This window comes from Temnothorax curvispinosus, unplaced genomic scaffold (assembly GCF_003070985.1).
Source record: "Temnothorax curvispinosus isolate PA1 unplaced genomic scaffold, ASM307098v1 QBEX01011772.1, whole genome shotgun sequence".
In the NCBI taxonomy this organism is placed as follows: Eukaryota; Metazoa; Arthropoda; class Insecta; order Hymenoptera; family Formicidae; genus Temnothorax; species Temnothorax curvispinosus.
In genome coordinates, this window is record NW_020221552.1 from 16,327 (window position 1) to 31,318 (window position 14,992).

Sequence of the window (14,992 nt, forward strand, 5' to 3'; positions counted from 1 at the left end):
AGCATAGTACCCTCGCGCTCATACTCACGGCTGAATGTTTTTGGTGTCTGGGGAGATGTTTGGCCCTTACGATTTGTCTGGCTAAGCACATATAATTTTGAAATAGTCCGCTAAGTAACATATATAAAAATCAAGCGTCAGAATGTAAGTAAAGTTCATTTTTTTTATTTTAAGGAGCTTTAAAGCGTCTGGCGGAAGTTATGGCCGGCGGAAAGTGTCTGGCAGTGTTGAATATTATTTTGTAATAATATTTTATAAATATATATAAATATATATAAAAATCAGCCGTCAGAATTTAAGTTAAGTTAGTCCTATTTTTACTTACCTTTCTCACCTGGTACCTGTAAATCGGCCGTCTAACCACCTTTGCAGATACGCAGGTATTCAAAGTTCATATGAACACTACTCAATGTCCCACATTTTGTCTTTCACAAAATAAGTTACGTCTGGGAGCCCTGGGATCTTGGACTATAAAGTGATTGTTTTAAAAATAAATAAAAAGAAAGTGACTATACATTTGATTTCAATGGAATTTATGTAAGAAATTTATTCGTCAATATACAAATAACTATAATATACTTAATCAACGTGTTACTTAAAGATGTATGTCGCTTATGTCAAAATAAAGGGATAAAGCTGAAATTTACAGAGATTGTGCACTTATATATCCCAAAAACCTGTGTTAATTGCGATCGATTGTCCGACCCGTTTCTGAGATATTTACTTTAAAAGTTACAGAAATTGTATACACATATATAGATATACTTCCCATGTAAATATCATATGTATCTCTGCTCATGTACAGTAAAAATGAATGAAATTTTTATGGTACACTTCTATGACATCGAAAATTGCAATCACGGTTTTTTAAGATTTTCTGTTTATATTTTTTTTTTCAATTTTTTAATGATTTATTTAAACAATATCAAGTACAAAAATGGGCCAAAATTGCGATTTTTATGCTTTTTCTGTCCCAATGATACCATGTTGTTTATGAATAATTTCTGAGACTAGCTTTACACTGTTTAATCAAGAAAACAAAATTATACTACATATAGCTATAGCGACATACATCTTTAACATTGATGCGTTTTTACTTTTACAGAATTTGTTGGAAAACTAATTTGTATATAATTTACGTAAAAATCAAGTTACTGCGTTATCTCTAATAGCTAATTACAATAATCAAATCCATCAATCTTATTACATAACCCTTACAGAAATTTAATACTGTAAGTGATTATTTGGCTAGTGATTATAATTACTTATTCTGACAAGGGAATCTCACAAACTCGAAATTTCTAATTTTAATAAAACACATGTAGGGAGGTAAAAAGATAAATTTAGAAATTTTTTGTTGCTCGAAAAATATTTGTGATTCGTGCTCTGCTGAGGTGCCCTCGGGACACGAATGAATTCCGGGACCACCCTGACCAGGGCGCGGGGTAAAAGCCGAGCAGTTAGCGAGGAATGGGTTTAGATAACGCACGCCCTTTATTTGATTGACAAACACAATTTATTTGACAATCTTATACACCGTTGTCGCTCTCTCGCGCACCCAAGCAGGCTGAGCCTTCGCAGAAATGTCGGGCGGAAATCTTGAGTCGCTCGATCTTTCTGCTTGGCTCGCGAAACGGAGATCTTGAAGAGCGATGAATGACCGCCCTCGCGATCGGAGATCTTGCACGCGACTGACGGATATCTTGCTCGCGAGGCAGATGAGCGACCGCGAACACGGAGACCTGCGAGAGGCTCAGGCTCACTTTGGGTACTCGGGGACGAGATAGCGGGCACAAATTTTACACTAAAAGATCGCGAAAACTCGAAAATAAACACTAAACGTAATTAGTCGGACGTGCGAAAAATCGGCCAGCTTGACCTAACGGCGGTGGGCGGGGTTAATATAGGGCAGCGCAAAGATTCGGCGGAATGACGCGTAAATTACACGAGAAACGGAAAATATGGTTGAATGCGACGATACTCGAATTACCTTACGGAGAATGAAATAAGCGCGAATTACACGAGAGAACTTAAAACTAAACATGAAAGTAATCAGTAAATAATATGGAAGGCATAAGGTGTAGTGTGAAACATAAGAAATGCTGCGCCACGTTCGGCGCGCAAGGACGCAATATCCGAATTCGCGAAAGAATTCTGTCGCCACGACATAATGTGCTCGCGAAAGGCGCGAGACCCTAAACCTAACGCGAACTATAAGACGATTATTACCGCGAAGATGTAACACACGCGAGAACACTCAGAACGACGCCAGATATTATATCGTATTATACGCCAGAACGTTCGACATAACGCGAAGTATCATACGCGATTACAAGGAATAAACGAAGATGCTGAATACGAAATCTAACACAAGAAGACAATGAGTCTTTAGTGTGACTAGTGAACGCGAGCTTACGCGTCTAGCGCCCAACATTAGTTCTGAGTTTAAGTGTCGGACGGCGCGAGAGACCCGTCGGAAAGGCCCGTCATCCTTCTCTCCTCACCTCCCCTTTTGATCCGTCTCGCTCCTCGGACGCAAAAAGACGTGACAGTATATGTAAAATACATAAACATAAAGTTTGCGATAGGCAGCTTTTTTCCATTTTTGTTAATCAATCGGAGATATTTTCGCGTTTTTCTGCTTTACCCTAATAATGTACTATAGCTATTGAAATAAGTGCGATATTCATGCATAATTATTGTTAGGGGTTATAGGTGTTTATCACGGGAATGCGAAACCTTCTAGTTAGTGAATATTTGAAGGATTTCATTACTGAAAAACTAATAGAAGAAGGATTTCAATATGTAGAAAAACATTACAAAGTTGTAATAAACGCAGTAATCTGCGATATTTCAACTCGATCGTATGTAAAATGCGTGAAAAGTCGTAATGGTTCGAATTAGTGGCAAAACTGCAACCAAACACGTGAGCAACATGTACGATATTTTCGGATGCCATGCGTTGGCGCATGATTATTCAGGGCGGAAAAAAACATTTGCCTTTCAAGGGATGAAAATGGCTAAAACTCTCATTGGTATATAATTTATCCGTACTTATATGTTATGTATATATTCTCAGTGTATATATATAATTAATTAATGATATATATTATAATTTTACATAGACGATTTTAAAAGAACACCCCAAAACACAAACCAAAGTAAGATAGAAAAAAAGTTATGGTATATATGGTTTCACCATGCCGGTGATAGATGGAAAAGAAAGCATGCCATCCGTGTGGGATCCACGGCTGTAACGTCTCAAGAGAAAAACGACGATGAATCCACATAATGTGCTTAATTAATTTTTTTTATATCGCCTGTTAATCAAGACAAGGTCAACATGGCTTTGTCGTTTTACTTTTAAAAATTATTTATTTTAGGGCCCTGTCACACTATAGGAAAGCCCCTTAAAGAAAAATAATAAATTGTGCGATAAACTGCACATTATATTAAATAATATATTTTGTAGTCTTTTTCTACTGTTGTTTTAATCCTATGTTGGGGGAGACCGGGGCTCGTTGACACCGTTTTCACAATTTCGGCATTTGAGTTTTTAAACAACTAATTTTCATGATTAAACAGTACTATATAATATGACAGAGAGAACCTTTCTCTACATTTTTATGCCAGGCACGCTCCTGTATACTGTATACTGTATAGTTTTCTTTTGTAATAGGTGAAATACGAACATACTGCATTGCAGCCAACTTGCCCCGATAGTAGGGTAAGTTGGCTATGCGACAAAAGTCCATGTTAAATTAATAAAAACGTAATAAAAACACAAAACGGGTAACAGATATGTACTTCTTGATAAAGATTGTATCTTTTAAAGTTATTTTGTAATAATCAAATAGCAAAATGCTGTTGCAGAAAAACAATTGTAAACTATTTTAGATACAACTTTCTTCAATATAAAACAATATACCCCATCCTTATAACATACGTTTGATTTCGGTCATTTATTTATTACAATAAATTACTACTCAAAATAACATGTCGTATTCATGTCGGTCAATATAATTCCTATTTAGTAACAGAAACTTTTCTTTTAACTATAATAATACGTCACTTCTCTCTTCTCAAACTGAAGAACATTAATACGATATTTTGAAACGCTCGAAAACCTACCCCGCCATAATCATAAAATTCATAAAAATCAACCGTTTAGATGCTATCATTGTTTAAAATCAAAATAAGATGTTATCTCAATACCATTGTGGGATAGTGGATTTCGGTGAAATTGGCTGAAACTTTGGAAATAGATAATTTATGTGATGCTGATCAAAAGTCATAAGCATGATCCCAAAAAATCAACCTTTTGGCCTCCATGAGCCGTTGCCCTTAAGGCTCCTGGGTAGTCACCGCGGCCATATTGAATTCTTACTATCGAGACGAGGAAAACACCCAATTTTGTTGTGCATGCCATTTTCAAATAAAAAGACATTACAATAAAACATCACTATAGATCGTTTCAGAACACTTCCGAAATTGGCCGAAAACTACGACGTCTATTTTTAGTCATTTTTGGTCTATGACGTCGACTGCTAATAATGGACGTTTATAAGACGTCGTTTCTTAGACCATCTAAAGACGTCATTTTGAAGACGTCTTAAAGTCGTCCAAATAAAGTTTTTTTGTAACATAACTATTTTTACTTCTTAAATGTTGTATAATAAAGTAATAATAAAATAAAAAGCACAAAATTAACTACAATATGTTTGTTTCGCAACTTTATGATTGAAGCGGTGAATTTATGATATAAGTGGATGTAGTTGCGTGTTATTATATTTTTATGATAACAGCTATTTCATATGCAGTGTTATATATAGCTATCAAGAAGATATCATTGCAAGATTTTTGAACACTTTAAAGATGTACCTGTTATAGACAAGTACAGTCAATAAGGAAGCGTCAGGATCAGAAGATTATTGTCACTGTCCACTGGATCATCGAAGTCACGGCCGCAGTACTGTACTAGTATGGGTGACCGCCTTGAGAGAATGGCTATTATATAGGCACACGATATATAAAGAAACAATTAAAAAAGCGTTCTTTTCCCTAGATAAAGAAAATGAATGTTTTTTTTTATAAACGTTTATCCAGTGGACATTTTAATATTTTAATTTCATAAAGAACATTTTTAGAAACTGGTATGTCGTACATTAATCCTTTTTTTGCCGTCAAAAACGCGCATTCAAATGAGTAATTAACGCAAATTGAGCATTCAATTTATAAATGACAGGTTTTATAAAATATTTAAATGAGTAGCTTCTGACTTATTATGAAACATTTTATTTAAATTTTTAAATTTTAAATAAATTAAATTTTAAATAAATGACATTTATCATCAAAAATAAAGATATTCTCTAAATAAAAATGTTCTTTTCTTCTGTGATAGCTGTACTAGAATGTGCTCACAGCAATGCTTAAAAGCTGGGCACAAAAATTCTCTATTAATTTTTAACGACGTCAGTTTCTCAGTTATTTTTTAATACTCGATGTAACGATTTTTATAATTTCAATAACCAAGGTTTTTTTACATTGATGAAGGCCATATTCAAGGCCGAAACGTCTGTATTGCTTATTAATTTGTTTATAATATAATAATTTAGCAATAACACCTAGCTTGTTCGCCAGCCCTCTTATTGAATATTGCTTTATAATAATTAATTTTTCTACGAAATGTGCGATAATAACCTACCCCTTTCTTTCACTCATTTATTTGTAAATTATTAAGTTACATATGTGCATATTTTTCTTTCCTTATTATTTGCATTTTTTCTTGCATTATTTCATTCTGCAGGTGAGCAATATATCATTTCCCATAAGAACCTATGCTAAAAAGTACAATTTTTGGAGTCAATTTTTTTCAAAACGTGACTATGAAAAATTTCCCAAAAATTCACATAATTCTATTTTGCATTCCAGAACAATATATTAAAATTTCATGAAGCTGGCTGCATTTTTTTGTAGCACCTGAATCTCCTTAAGTCCTTAATATACTACCAACGTTATTTCTAAGTCCAAATTACAAAAGGAATTTTAAAAAACGTTTAAAAAACGTTTAAAAAATACATGTATAATGTCAATATTTCTAAACGTTAACTTAATGTTTCTTGCTTACTGTTACTACGTTTACGCGAGCGTTACTTCTGTAGTAACTTTTACGATAATTCCTTCGCTTAACAAAATTTTCCTTCGCGTAAATGGGATTTTGATAGTAACTTACGATAATTTACTCCGCGTAAACGAGTGAATTATCGTAAGTTACTACAGAAGTATAACGCTCGCGTAAACGTAGTATGAGTTGATTGGCTACAAAACAGAAAATTTCTAGAGACTCAAGAACTTTTCTGTCTTATGTAAATTAACTAGCTTTTCGGCCCGCGCTTTGCGCGGGTATAAATCTATCTGTATATTAATTATATATGCTTTAAATTTACCCATTAATTTAAAACACTAAATTTGTTATTTTTTCTTCTTAAACTGTAATCTACATCTTCGTTTTTTTTAGATTCAACCTTTATTTTACTCTCAGTTTAATACTAATTTTTAATTTAAATACATTTTTTTTTTATTTTTTAAAAGTTTTAATTTTTCATCGTGAATTTTTTAATATCCGTAAATTTTGAGATATGGGTTTTTTTTTTTTTTTTCGTTGGAGGAGGAAAATGCCTAATGCATACCCTAGGGCCGGTCCCTAGGGTTATGCCGGACTTGCACCGGCTAAAAACCTCCCCTGGCCCCCACCCTCGATATAAATAGCAGCTTTGTTACAAAATTTCTCGATATACAACATTTTTTGTAAAAGATTTTGAATTTCCCTCAATAAGTTGTCCTTGATTGCTGTTTTCATCGATCTTAATTTTGACATTATCTGTACACTTTATAGCAATCCCGGGGAAATTCTACCTTTATTTCATATGTAATTCTTTAAGATTCAATTATTTCCCGAGAAATTGGAAAAATTTTGTAACCAATTTCCAAAAAGATTGGTAACAAAAAATAATACACTTTATAGCACTCCCCAGAAAATTCTACCTCTACTTCATATACAATTGTTTGAAATTCGGTCAATTAATTTCCGAAAAATTTGAAAATTTTCTGATACCGATTTCCCCAAAGATCGGTAACAAAAAATTATATATTTTATGACAATCTCCGGGAAATTCTACCCCTACTTCATATAATTTTTTAAGATTCGGTCAATTAATTTCCGAAAAATTGGAAAAATTTTGTAACCGGTTTCCAAAAAGATCGGTAACGAAAATTTATACACTTTATAGCACTCCCCGGAAAATTCTACCTCTGTTTCATATATAATTCTTTTAAATTCGGTCGATTATTTCCCGAAAAATTAGAAAAATTAGAAAAATCGGTTTCCAGAAAATCGGTAACGAAAAACTATACACTTTATGGCACTCCCCGGGAAATTCTACCCCTATTTCATGTACCCTTGATAAAAATTCGGTCCACTAACGAATGAGTAGTTCGCGGTCAGACAGACAGACAGACAGACAGACAGACAGACAGACAGACGTCCGGTACTTATATATATAGATTAAGGACGTTCTCTCGTCCTTATACTAGAGAATATCGATTTTCTTAGGATTTTCTTGAAACTGTGAATATACGTTAATTTAGGTGTGCTTTATGCGTGGTATAAATTTCAGTACCTCTTCCGGTATAAAAAATCAAGATACTGAGCCTCAAAGTTTCAACTTTTACTAATGAAAAGGTTTTCCAGGCCAAACGGTAAGAGATACGAGGTTAGCCAAGAGGACCAAAGTTGCTCCTCTCGTCGAGTTCTATAAGGAAAAAATGCCAAAACTAAAAAAAAATTAAATTTAAAAATTTATTTTGAAACTTTGAGGCTCAGTATCTTTATTTTTTATACCGGAAGAGGTACTGAAATTCATACCACGCATAAAGCACACCTAAATTAACGTATATTCACAGTTTCAAGAAAATCCTAAGAAAATCGATTTTCTCTAGTATAAGGACGAGAGAACGTCCTTAACATGCTTGAACAATTTATTGCACGACAAATGAATAGCACCCTAATATCGTAAAATTGCGTTACCTTACTCAACCCAAGTAATATATAAAAATTAATACAAAATTAAACATTTATTTTAAAAAATAAGAATTAAAAATTAATACAAAATTAAACAAATTTAAAAATTTTCAGTTACAAATACACGGCGTTGCTAAACAAAATAAATAGTAAAAGTACTTTAAAGCCTTTAAAGTCATGTGTAAAAGTATTTTATTACATTCCCTGTTTAAAATAATAGATACAATATGATCAGATTACATTATATTACATTCAATTTCAATGTAAATTAATAAGGTTTTTATTCATTTACATTGAAATTGAATGTAATATAATATGTAATCTGATCATATTGTATCTATTATTTTAAACAGGGTTTACAATGTAACTATTAATTTAATATTTTTAATCAATTGGTTATTTATTGTTTTCAGATATTTAAAAATTAAGCAGCGCCAAAAATATTTGGAAATGAATATCGAGTGGTGGGAGTACGGGCGTTTCAGTATTGGACCGGTATATACCAGTATATACTCGCGCCACTCGCGGCACTCGCGTAGCGCTACATCAGTGAAGTGTCAGTGAGTTATATATGATCCTGATGAGAGATGTTATGAAAGATCCTGATTTACTGACAGATATTCCAAAGCTGTCGAATGACTCGCCCGAGATGGATCTCAGCGTTCATCCGGAGAGACAAAGATTTCCTTTCTGCATCGTTTGGACCCCGTTGCCTATCCTAACGTAAGTCGTTCTCGATTAAATGCATTCTGACCATAACCTCATCTCTGATTCTTATTTGCATCATCCGATATTCGTTAAACTGATAGTACTTATTGTTTATTGTATGTACGTTGACAGCTATCGTAAAATGTAAAAATAATTCGTGAAATGTACGAACTTCTCTCTCAAGTCAAGATTAATCACGCTGAATAAAGTTATGCAGTTTATATAATTAATATAAACATTCAATTTTTAAGATACATTCTGCCTTTTATTGGACACATGGGCATCGCGACGTCAGCCGGAGTAATAAGGGACTTTGCTGGCCATTACCATGTTTCTGAAGACAACATGGCATTTGGTAAACCTACCAAATATTGGCAATTGGATTATACCAAAGCCAAGGGAGGCATACAAGGATGGGATGCCGGCGTAGCAGAAGCTAGCGAAATTTACAAAGCTAGAATGGTAACAAAGCATAAATTTAGAGAATAGGAAGCTTTTATTTGACAATTGCGGTTCAAAACTGATTTTTTACAGCACAATTTATGCTGCGACAATTGTCACTCGCATGTGGCAACAGCTTTGAACTTGATGTCGTATGGCGACTCGAGCAGTTGGAACATGGTAAAACTTGCGTTGCTCATGTTACTTCACGGAAAGTATGTCAGGTAAAAACAAAATATATGTAGAAAAAGTAATTATATATGCAATTTTTTCCAATTGTCAATAATACTTATCACGTTCGTTTCAGTATTCTGGGCTTTCTTAAGACCTGGTTGCCGTTCTGCATACTTGTCACAATTATACTAGTGTTAACTTTATGTTTACATTAATTACATATATATTTATACTGGGCTGTCTCTTCTTGCCGAACCACGTGGACGCATACTGTGCGAATCTTTATTAATTAATTCTTCATTAATTATTAAGAAACTTGTATAACAGTAAAGTTTTTTATTCAGTTCAATTCGCTCTACCTACATACGAAAGATGGCACGGTAATTATCAGATAGCCTGTATATACATATATAAATTTAAAAAAAACTATATATATATATATATATATATATATATATATATACATACATATATACATACATATATATACAGGGTGTCCCATGACTCGAAGTCCGTATATTAAAGGCGTTGTTGAAGTCATTTAGAGTTGAAATTGTTTAATAAACATGTCCGTAAATGTTTTTTAACAGAACTACAACCATTGAAAGTTGATGTGACTATTTGAAACATTTGGCAAGATTTTGCACTGAATCTGCAGGAGATAATTTTGAACAGAATTTGTAATACATTTGTAAACAAACAAGTTAAATTAAATGTCTTTTCTTTCCTTTTTCAAATATGTACATCAACTTTCAACGTTCTGTTAGGAAGCATTTACGGACATATGTTTATTAAACAATTCCAACTCTAAATGACTTCAATAATACATCCTTAATGTATAAACTTCGAGCTCGAGTCATGGGACACTCTATATATGTATGTACATACATATATATAAAATTATATATAAAATGTCAATTTACAATTATAGATTTAATGTCAATTTATAATTATACATTTATAATTATATTTATATATAATCGTGATATATCTTGAGATACTCGATGAGAATTTAACAAGTAAGAACATTCTTAATATAGCTTTCTTAAAGTAGTTTTCGGCATTGCACTCTCAAGTACGTCAGTCATAAACCAGAATTTCGTATATACAAAAAAGTTTTGAGGGATGCCAAATTCTATCAGAAAACGCAACATCTATATCCACATTTGTGGATCCACATTTGTGTCAGATATAAATATAATTTATTTTGTTTAATTTTTACAACTTAAAATACACATATATATTGACTATATAAGCGTTATGTAACGATAAAATTAAGTCTAAGATATATGGCTTCTCCATAACATTATATTATGTATGCATATATATGTGTACGCCTAAAGAAAGTAATTATTTTTATCTATTATTTTACATTTTATTTATATACAGCTGTATAATCAATACAACCGTTTTCTTCTTAACATGAGACATAAAACGTCGAGCATGTGCTTTAATTACGTGTGTAGCATCATGGCAATAGTGGCAATGAATCTATCTCCTTAAGCAACTTAAATATATAAAAAATATATCGTAAATATTTCTTTTATACCGATTGATTCCTACAAATTAATTTTCTTCTCAAAAGTTTAGTGTTCATTTATTAATACACCCATTTTTGGAACTACTTAAAATGTCACGTTTTTATTCGTTCTTATATAAAAGATAGGAACGTTTTAAAAAGGTGTGATGTGTGTAGAGTATCAAGAATCAAACTTAACGCTTATTACAGCGTTATGTCGCAATGTTCGCCTGTTAAAAAAGTGACTTTATTATATGTTCGTATAATTAGAAAATACATACGTATGTACCTAAGTTTGATTCTTTAATTCGTAAAATTTACAATCTCATTACACGTAACAACAATCTGAGGGTTTTCAAGTTAATCGTTAGTTCTGCTATCCATTTCTGTAATAACTCCCGTTTCAAGAGAGAAGTCGTAATCATAATTTTGATTCTCTAATCTTTCAACGAAAGACATTATTTCGCTAATCCGTAGACCGTCTATCTCCAAGTCGTTGTTCATGTTACTTTGCAACTGTTTGCATAACTTAAATGGTACACCGCTTAGATAATGCGGAGCGTTATCCATTTGCTGAGCTAGTTTGGGTAAATTACCAGCCGACATTGCGGGATTCATTGGTGTTCCACCGATGAACGGGTATAACCCACTGGGGTAAGGAGTACCGTGTTCACCAGTACTGTGTTCAACATTAGGTGGCAGAGAGGTTCGTCTTCTTTCAATTACTATGAAATCGTCCCCTGGATCTGCGGGAGGCCGTTCCTCTTGTTCATCCCTGGATTCTGGAGGTGAATCCTTGTGCTTCTTTTTGCCAAAGAGCCAAGACATCTTCTGCAAAATATTGTTACCTAAAAATTTGTCCGGATTCTTCGTCGTAAACATAGATAAATCACAGTAAATCTTAAACACGCTTAAAAACAGGCATATCTATCCGTAAATAACATAGTGCAAAAGCCAGACTAAAAAAAAACGAACTATAACAATAGATGAAAATTAAAAATCATCCTTATAACAACTGAAGCAAGTGCAATATAGATTAACCTATTAGGAAAAAAAAACAGAAACGCCAACACAGAAAACATTTTGTTTACAAAAGTAACAATGGGAGCTTTCCAGCAAGTGACACAAGCCGACACAAACGTCGTTCTATCTTTCTTTTTTGGCAGTGAGTAACAAAGACAAAACGATACCTGTGTCGACTTGTGTCGCTTGCTGGAAAGCTCCCAAAATGTCTGTAAAAGTCTTTTAACTTTTGCAGACGAAATGTCTTTTCTCAACTCTAACCTCTGGCCCAAAAGAGCGAGAAAGTAAGATATTGCTTTATATACAAAAATTGTTCAGTCGTCGAAAGATTAAACAAGCTCGAGCTGTCGGCACAGAAATAAACAAAGTTACGGGTCATAATAAGATCGTGCGCAAGGGAAAATCACAGGATTTACTCACGTGCAGGCAGGTTAAAAACTAAAGAAAAGAGGACCTATGGCACACACTCAACGAACAGCCTGTGCTACAAACTGACCATCCTGCTATCGCTTTTGTCAGTCTCTTCTTTGAGATTGATAAGTCGACGCTCAAAAGGAGCTGTGGACACAAAAGCTAGACTTTCGTTCGTACTCCGGAGTCCGGCGTCAGAAGTCAGAACCGCGATGTGCGGAATGATGCGCGGGCGCGGAGTAACACAAAGTCACTTATCGAAGTAACAAGCTTGCCTGTCACCTCGCCAGATGTCAATAAGTCAGTTCGTGTTTTTTAGCAGCACTATCCGCACTCAAATAAAATAAGTATATGCATATTCATATTAGATGCATATTGTTTCCTTGAGAGAAAGAGACAAGTGTAGAAAGTGTAAGTGACTATATAAGAATAATATATAGATCTAACGACAGACGAGAATGACGCGGTGACGTCATCGTGAATTTCAAATACGCGATCGAATCGAACAATCGCAGCTGCGGCGACGCCAATTATTTTTCCTCTTTATCTCAGATATAGTTATATCATCGCGTTTGGACATTATTGATCGTATCTATATATATATATATGTATAAGCACTTAGGTAACGCAGTGTATTCTATAAATATACTTTTGAGAGACTCATTTTTATAAAACCATCTCTCTCCCTCTTTATCAATCTTTGCAACAAAAGCCGCGGAATTATCGCAGCTGCGTTTCATGTACAGTATTGTACAGCATTACAGTTTACCATAATTGCAATTATGTAAAGTGTTTCTTTCTTTAAATTTATTCATAGAACTGATATCATATCTTAATAAATGCCCGAGGAAATATTTTTTATAGGTATATAAGATTATGGCTGCGGTCCACTTGACGCTATAAATGCTTTGAAGCGTTCTTCTTCTCCTTTTTTCTTCATTGAAAGAAAGGAGAAAAAGAATGCTTCGAAGCATTTGTAGCATCAAGTGGACCGCAGCCTGAATCATCTACATATGATATTTTCTCTCTCTCATATATATAATCTCTATTATATATAGAATAATTTAAGAATAATTGAAAAATAATTAGAAAAATAATTTTTGCATTTTTTTTTTACAAAATTGTGATTAAATTATACAACATTCTGTTATAGGTTTTTTCTCATTTCCACAAACTTTACTTTTTTGTAAAAAAAAATGCGAAAATTATCCTTTTAATTATTTTTAAAATTCTTCTTACTATTATTTTTCATATATACGAGCAAAGATTATATATGAGAGAAAGGAAACATATATAGATACATTTTAGACATAATTATATGTGAAAAATACTTTCTCAGATGTCAATGAAAAAATTTATATGTTTCGAAGCATCGTAGTTTTTTGTTGATTAAAACAATTTTAATATATTTTTACAGTTTTGCAATACATTAGATAAAATTGGTTTTTTCTACAAGAATTTTATATAAAGAACTTTGCTACTTTATTTTAATATTTGTAATATATGAAGCTTTTACAGAATTATATCAATTCTACTGATTGTATTTGTGCAGTGCAATACTATTTAGGAGGCATCATTTTTCAATTATCACGAACTTGAAAATTGTTTTCATGTTTCGTATTCAGAGTACTTTGAATTTACTATTTGTCTTTTTACTATTTATAGCTTTTTAAAGGTAATAATTGATTTCGTGTTTTTTATATTCACTACTTAAAATTGTGATCGAACAATTACAATTAGAACATCTAATTTAGTATTAAAAAAATAATTACTACGTAATGTGTATTGAATATAAGCGAAATATATAATGATTCTAGGAGGTGACGAGCTGAGTTCGAATTTTAGCCAATGCATATAATAATTATTAATGCGCTATTTAAATAATTACAAAACAATAGAGTTATTCAATTGCTGTCATATCGATCTGCCATTAAATTGTATTCGACAAATCTATTCAAACTTTGCTACTAGTTATGTTTTTAAATTACACCGATATATTTAAACGCATCAATATTTATCAAAATTCATGCCAAAATGAAAAATGCCGTTGTATCACATTGCTAACATATATTTTATGTGCCGATTCCCGACGAAATTTATTATTAGACTACATATAACGCTCACAGAATTCGCTGCTTGTACAAACTACCGCTAGATGTTAGCACTGCCTCGAATTGCTCGCGTGTCGACGCGGAAAGCAGCGAAAACTTTGAAGACGCGATATCATCGAAGATTCATCGCTCACAGATTTCAAATCTCGCGATTATCGAGTAAACTGACAAGTTAAAAGAGAATTAAGAAACGACGACGTTCCATTTTTGATCATCCGATTAACTCTGTATTTTCACGTACCTATAACGTACATTTACTCCGGCGTCTCGCGAGTGCGTGTAAAATGTTACGCTTCCCTGAAAATCGCGTTAATTGCGTTCAACTATGTCGGCCTGGCGGGGCGTTTATTATTCATACACATTTGCATTAATTTTTTTCATTCCGGCTGCGATATCTCCCGAGGAGGGCGCGACAAGGTCTCTTTCGCGAGGCGAGCGACGCGGCTTCCATGCGTTCCATGCACCGAGCGATCTCAATGGTATCCCGTGCGACGGGCGCCGAAGACTCGCGAGCGCTCACGAGCA

General features: G+C 33.4%; 2 protein-coding genes across 5 annotated transcripts; one reads left to right on the forward strand and one right to left on the reverse strand.

Annotated features, from left to right (window-relative positions):
• The first annotated feature begins 8,596 nt into the window (after positions 1 to 8,596).
• Positions 8,597 to 10,949, forward strand: LOC112461786 (transmembrane protein 222-like). Its single transcript, XM_025027163.1, has 4 exons — positions 8,597 to 8,803; positions 9,040 to 9,250; positions 9,323 to 9,453; positions 9,537 to 10,949. The coding sequence occupies exons 1-4, from the start codon at positions 8,652 to 8,654 to the stop codon at positions 9,616 to 9,618; spliced, it is 576 nt and encodes a 191-aa protein (XP_024882931.1). The 5' UTR covers positions 8,597 to 8,651; the 3' UTR covers positions 9,619 to 10,949.
• Positions 10,950 to 11,041: 92 nt separating this feature from the next.
• On the reverse strand, positions 11,042 to 12,683 carry LOC112461787. 4 transcript variants are annotated; one of them, XM_025027165.1, is made up of 2 exons: positions 12,442 to 12,683; positions 11,042 to 11,750 (listed from the first exon to the last, which is right to left on the reverse strand). In XM_025027165.1, the coding sequence occupies exons 1-2, from the start codon at positions 12,442 to 12,444 to the stop codon at positions 11,283 to 11,285; spliced, it is 471 nt and encodes a 156-aa protein (XP_024882933.1). In that variant the 5' UTR covers positions 12,445 to 12,683; the 3' UTR covers positions 11,042 to 11,282. The 4 variants fall into 4 exon arrangements, with proteins under 4 accessions (XP_024882933.1, XP_024882935.1, XP_024882932.1 ...); XM_025027167.1 differs by having other exon boundaries at positions 12,366 to 12,678; XM_025027164.1 differs by having other exon boundaries at positions 11,042 to 11,753; positions 12,442 to 12,676.
• Between the last annotated feature and the right edge of the window lie 2,309 nt (positions 12,684 to 14,992).

Bases quoted from the DNA above. Each gene is read 5' to 3' on its own strand.
- LOC112461786 (XM_025027163.1), top strand. From the start codon at position 8,652: ATGATCCTGATGAGAGATGTTATGAAAGATCCTGATTTACTGACAGAT. The intron at 9,251-9,322 runs GTAACAAAGCAT...GATTTTTTACAG, and splicing joins AAATTTACAAAGCTAGAATG to CACAATTTATGCTGCGACAA. The intron at 9,454-9,536 runs GTAAAAACAAAA...CGTTCGTTTCAG, and splicing joins CTTCACGGAAAGTATGTCAG to TATTCTGGGCTTTCTTAAGA.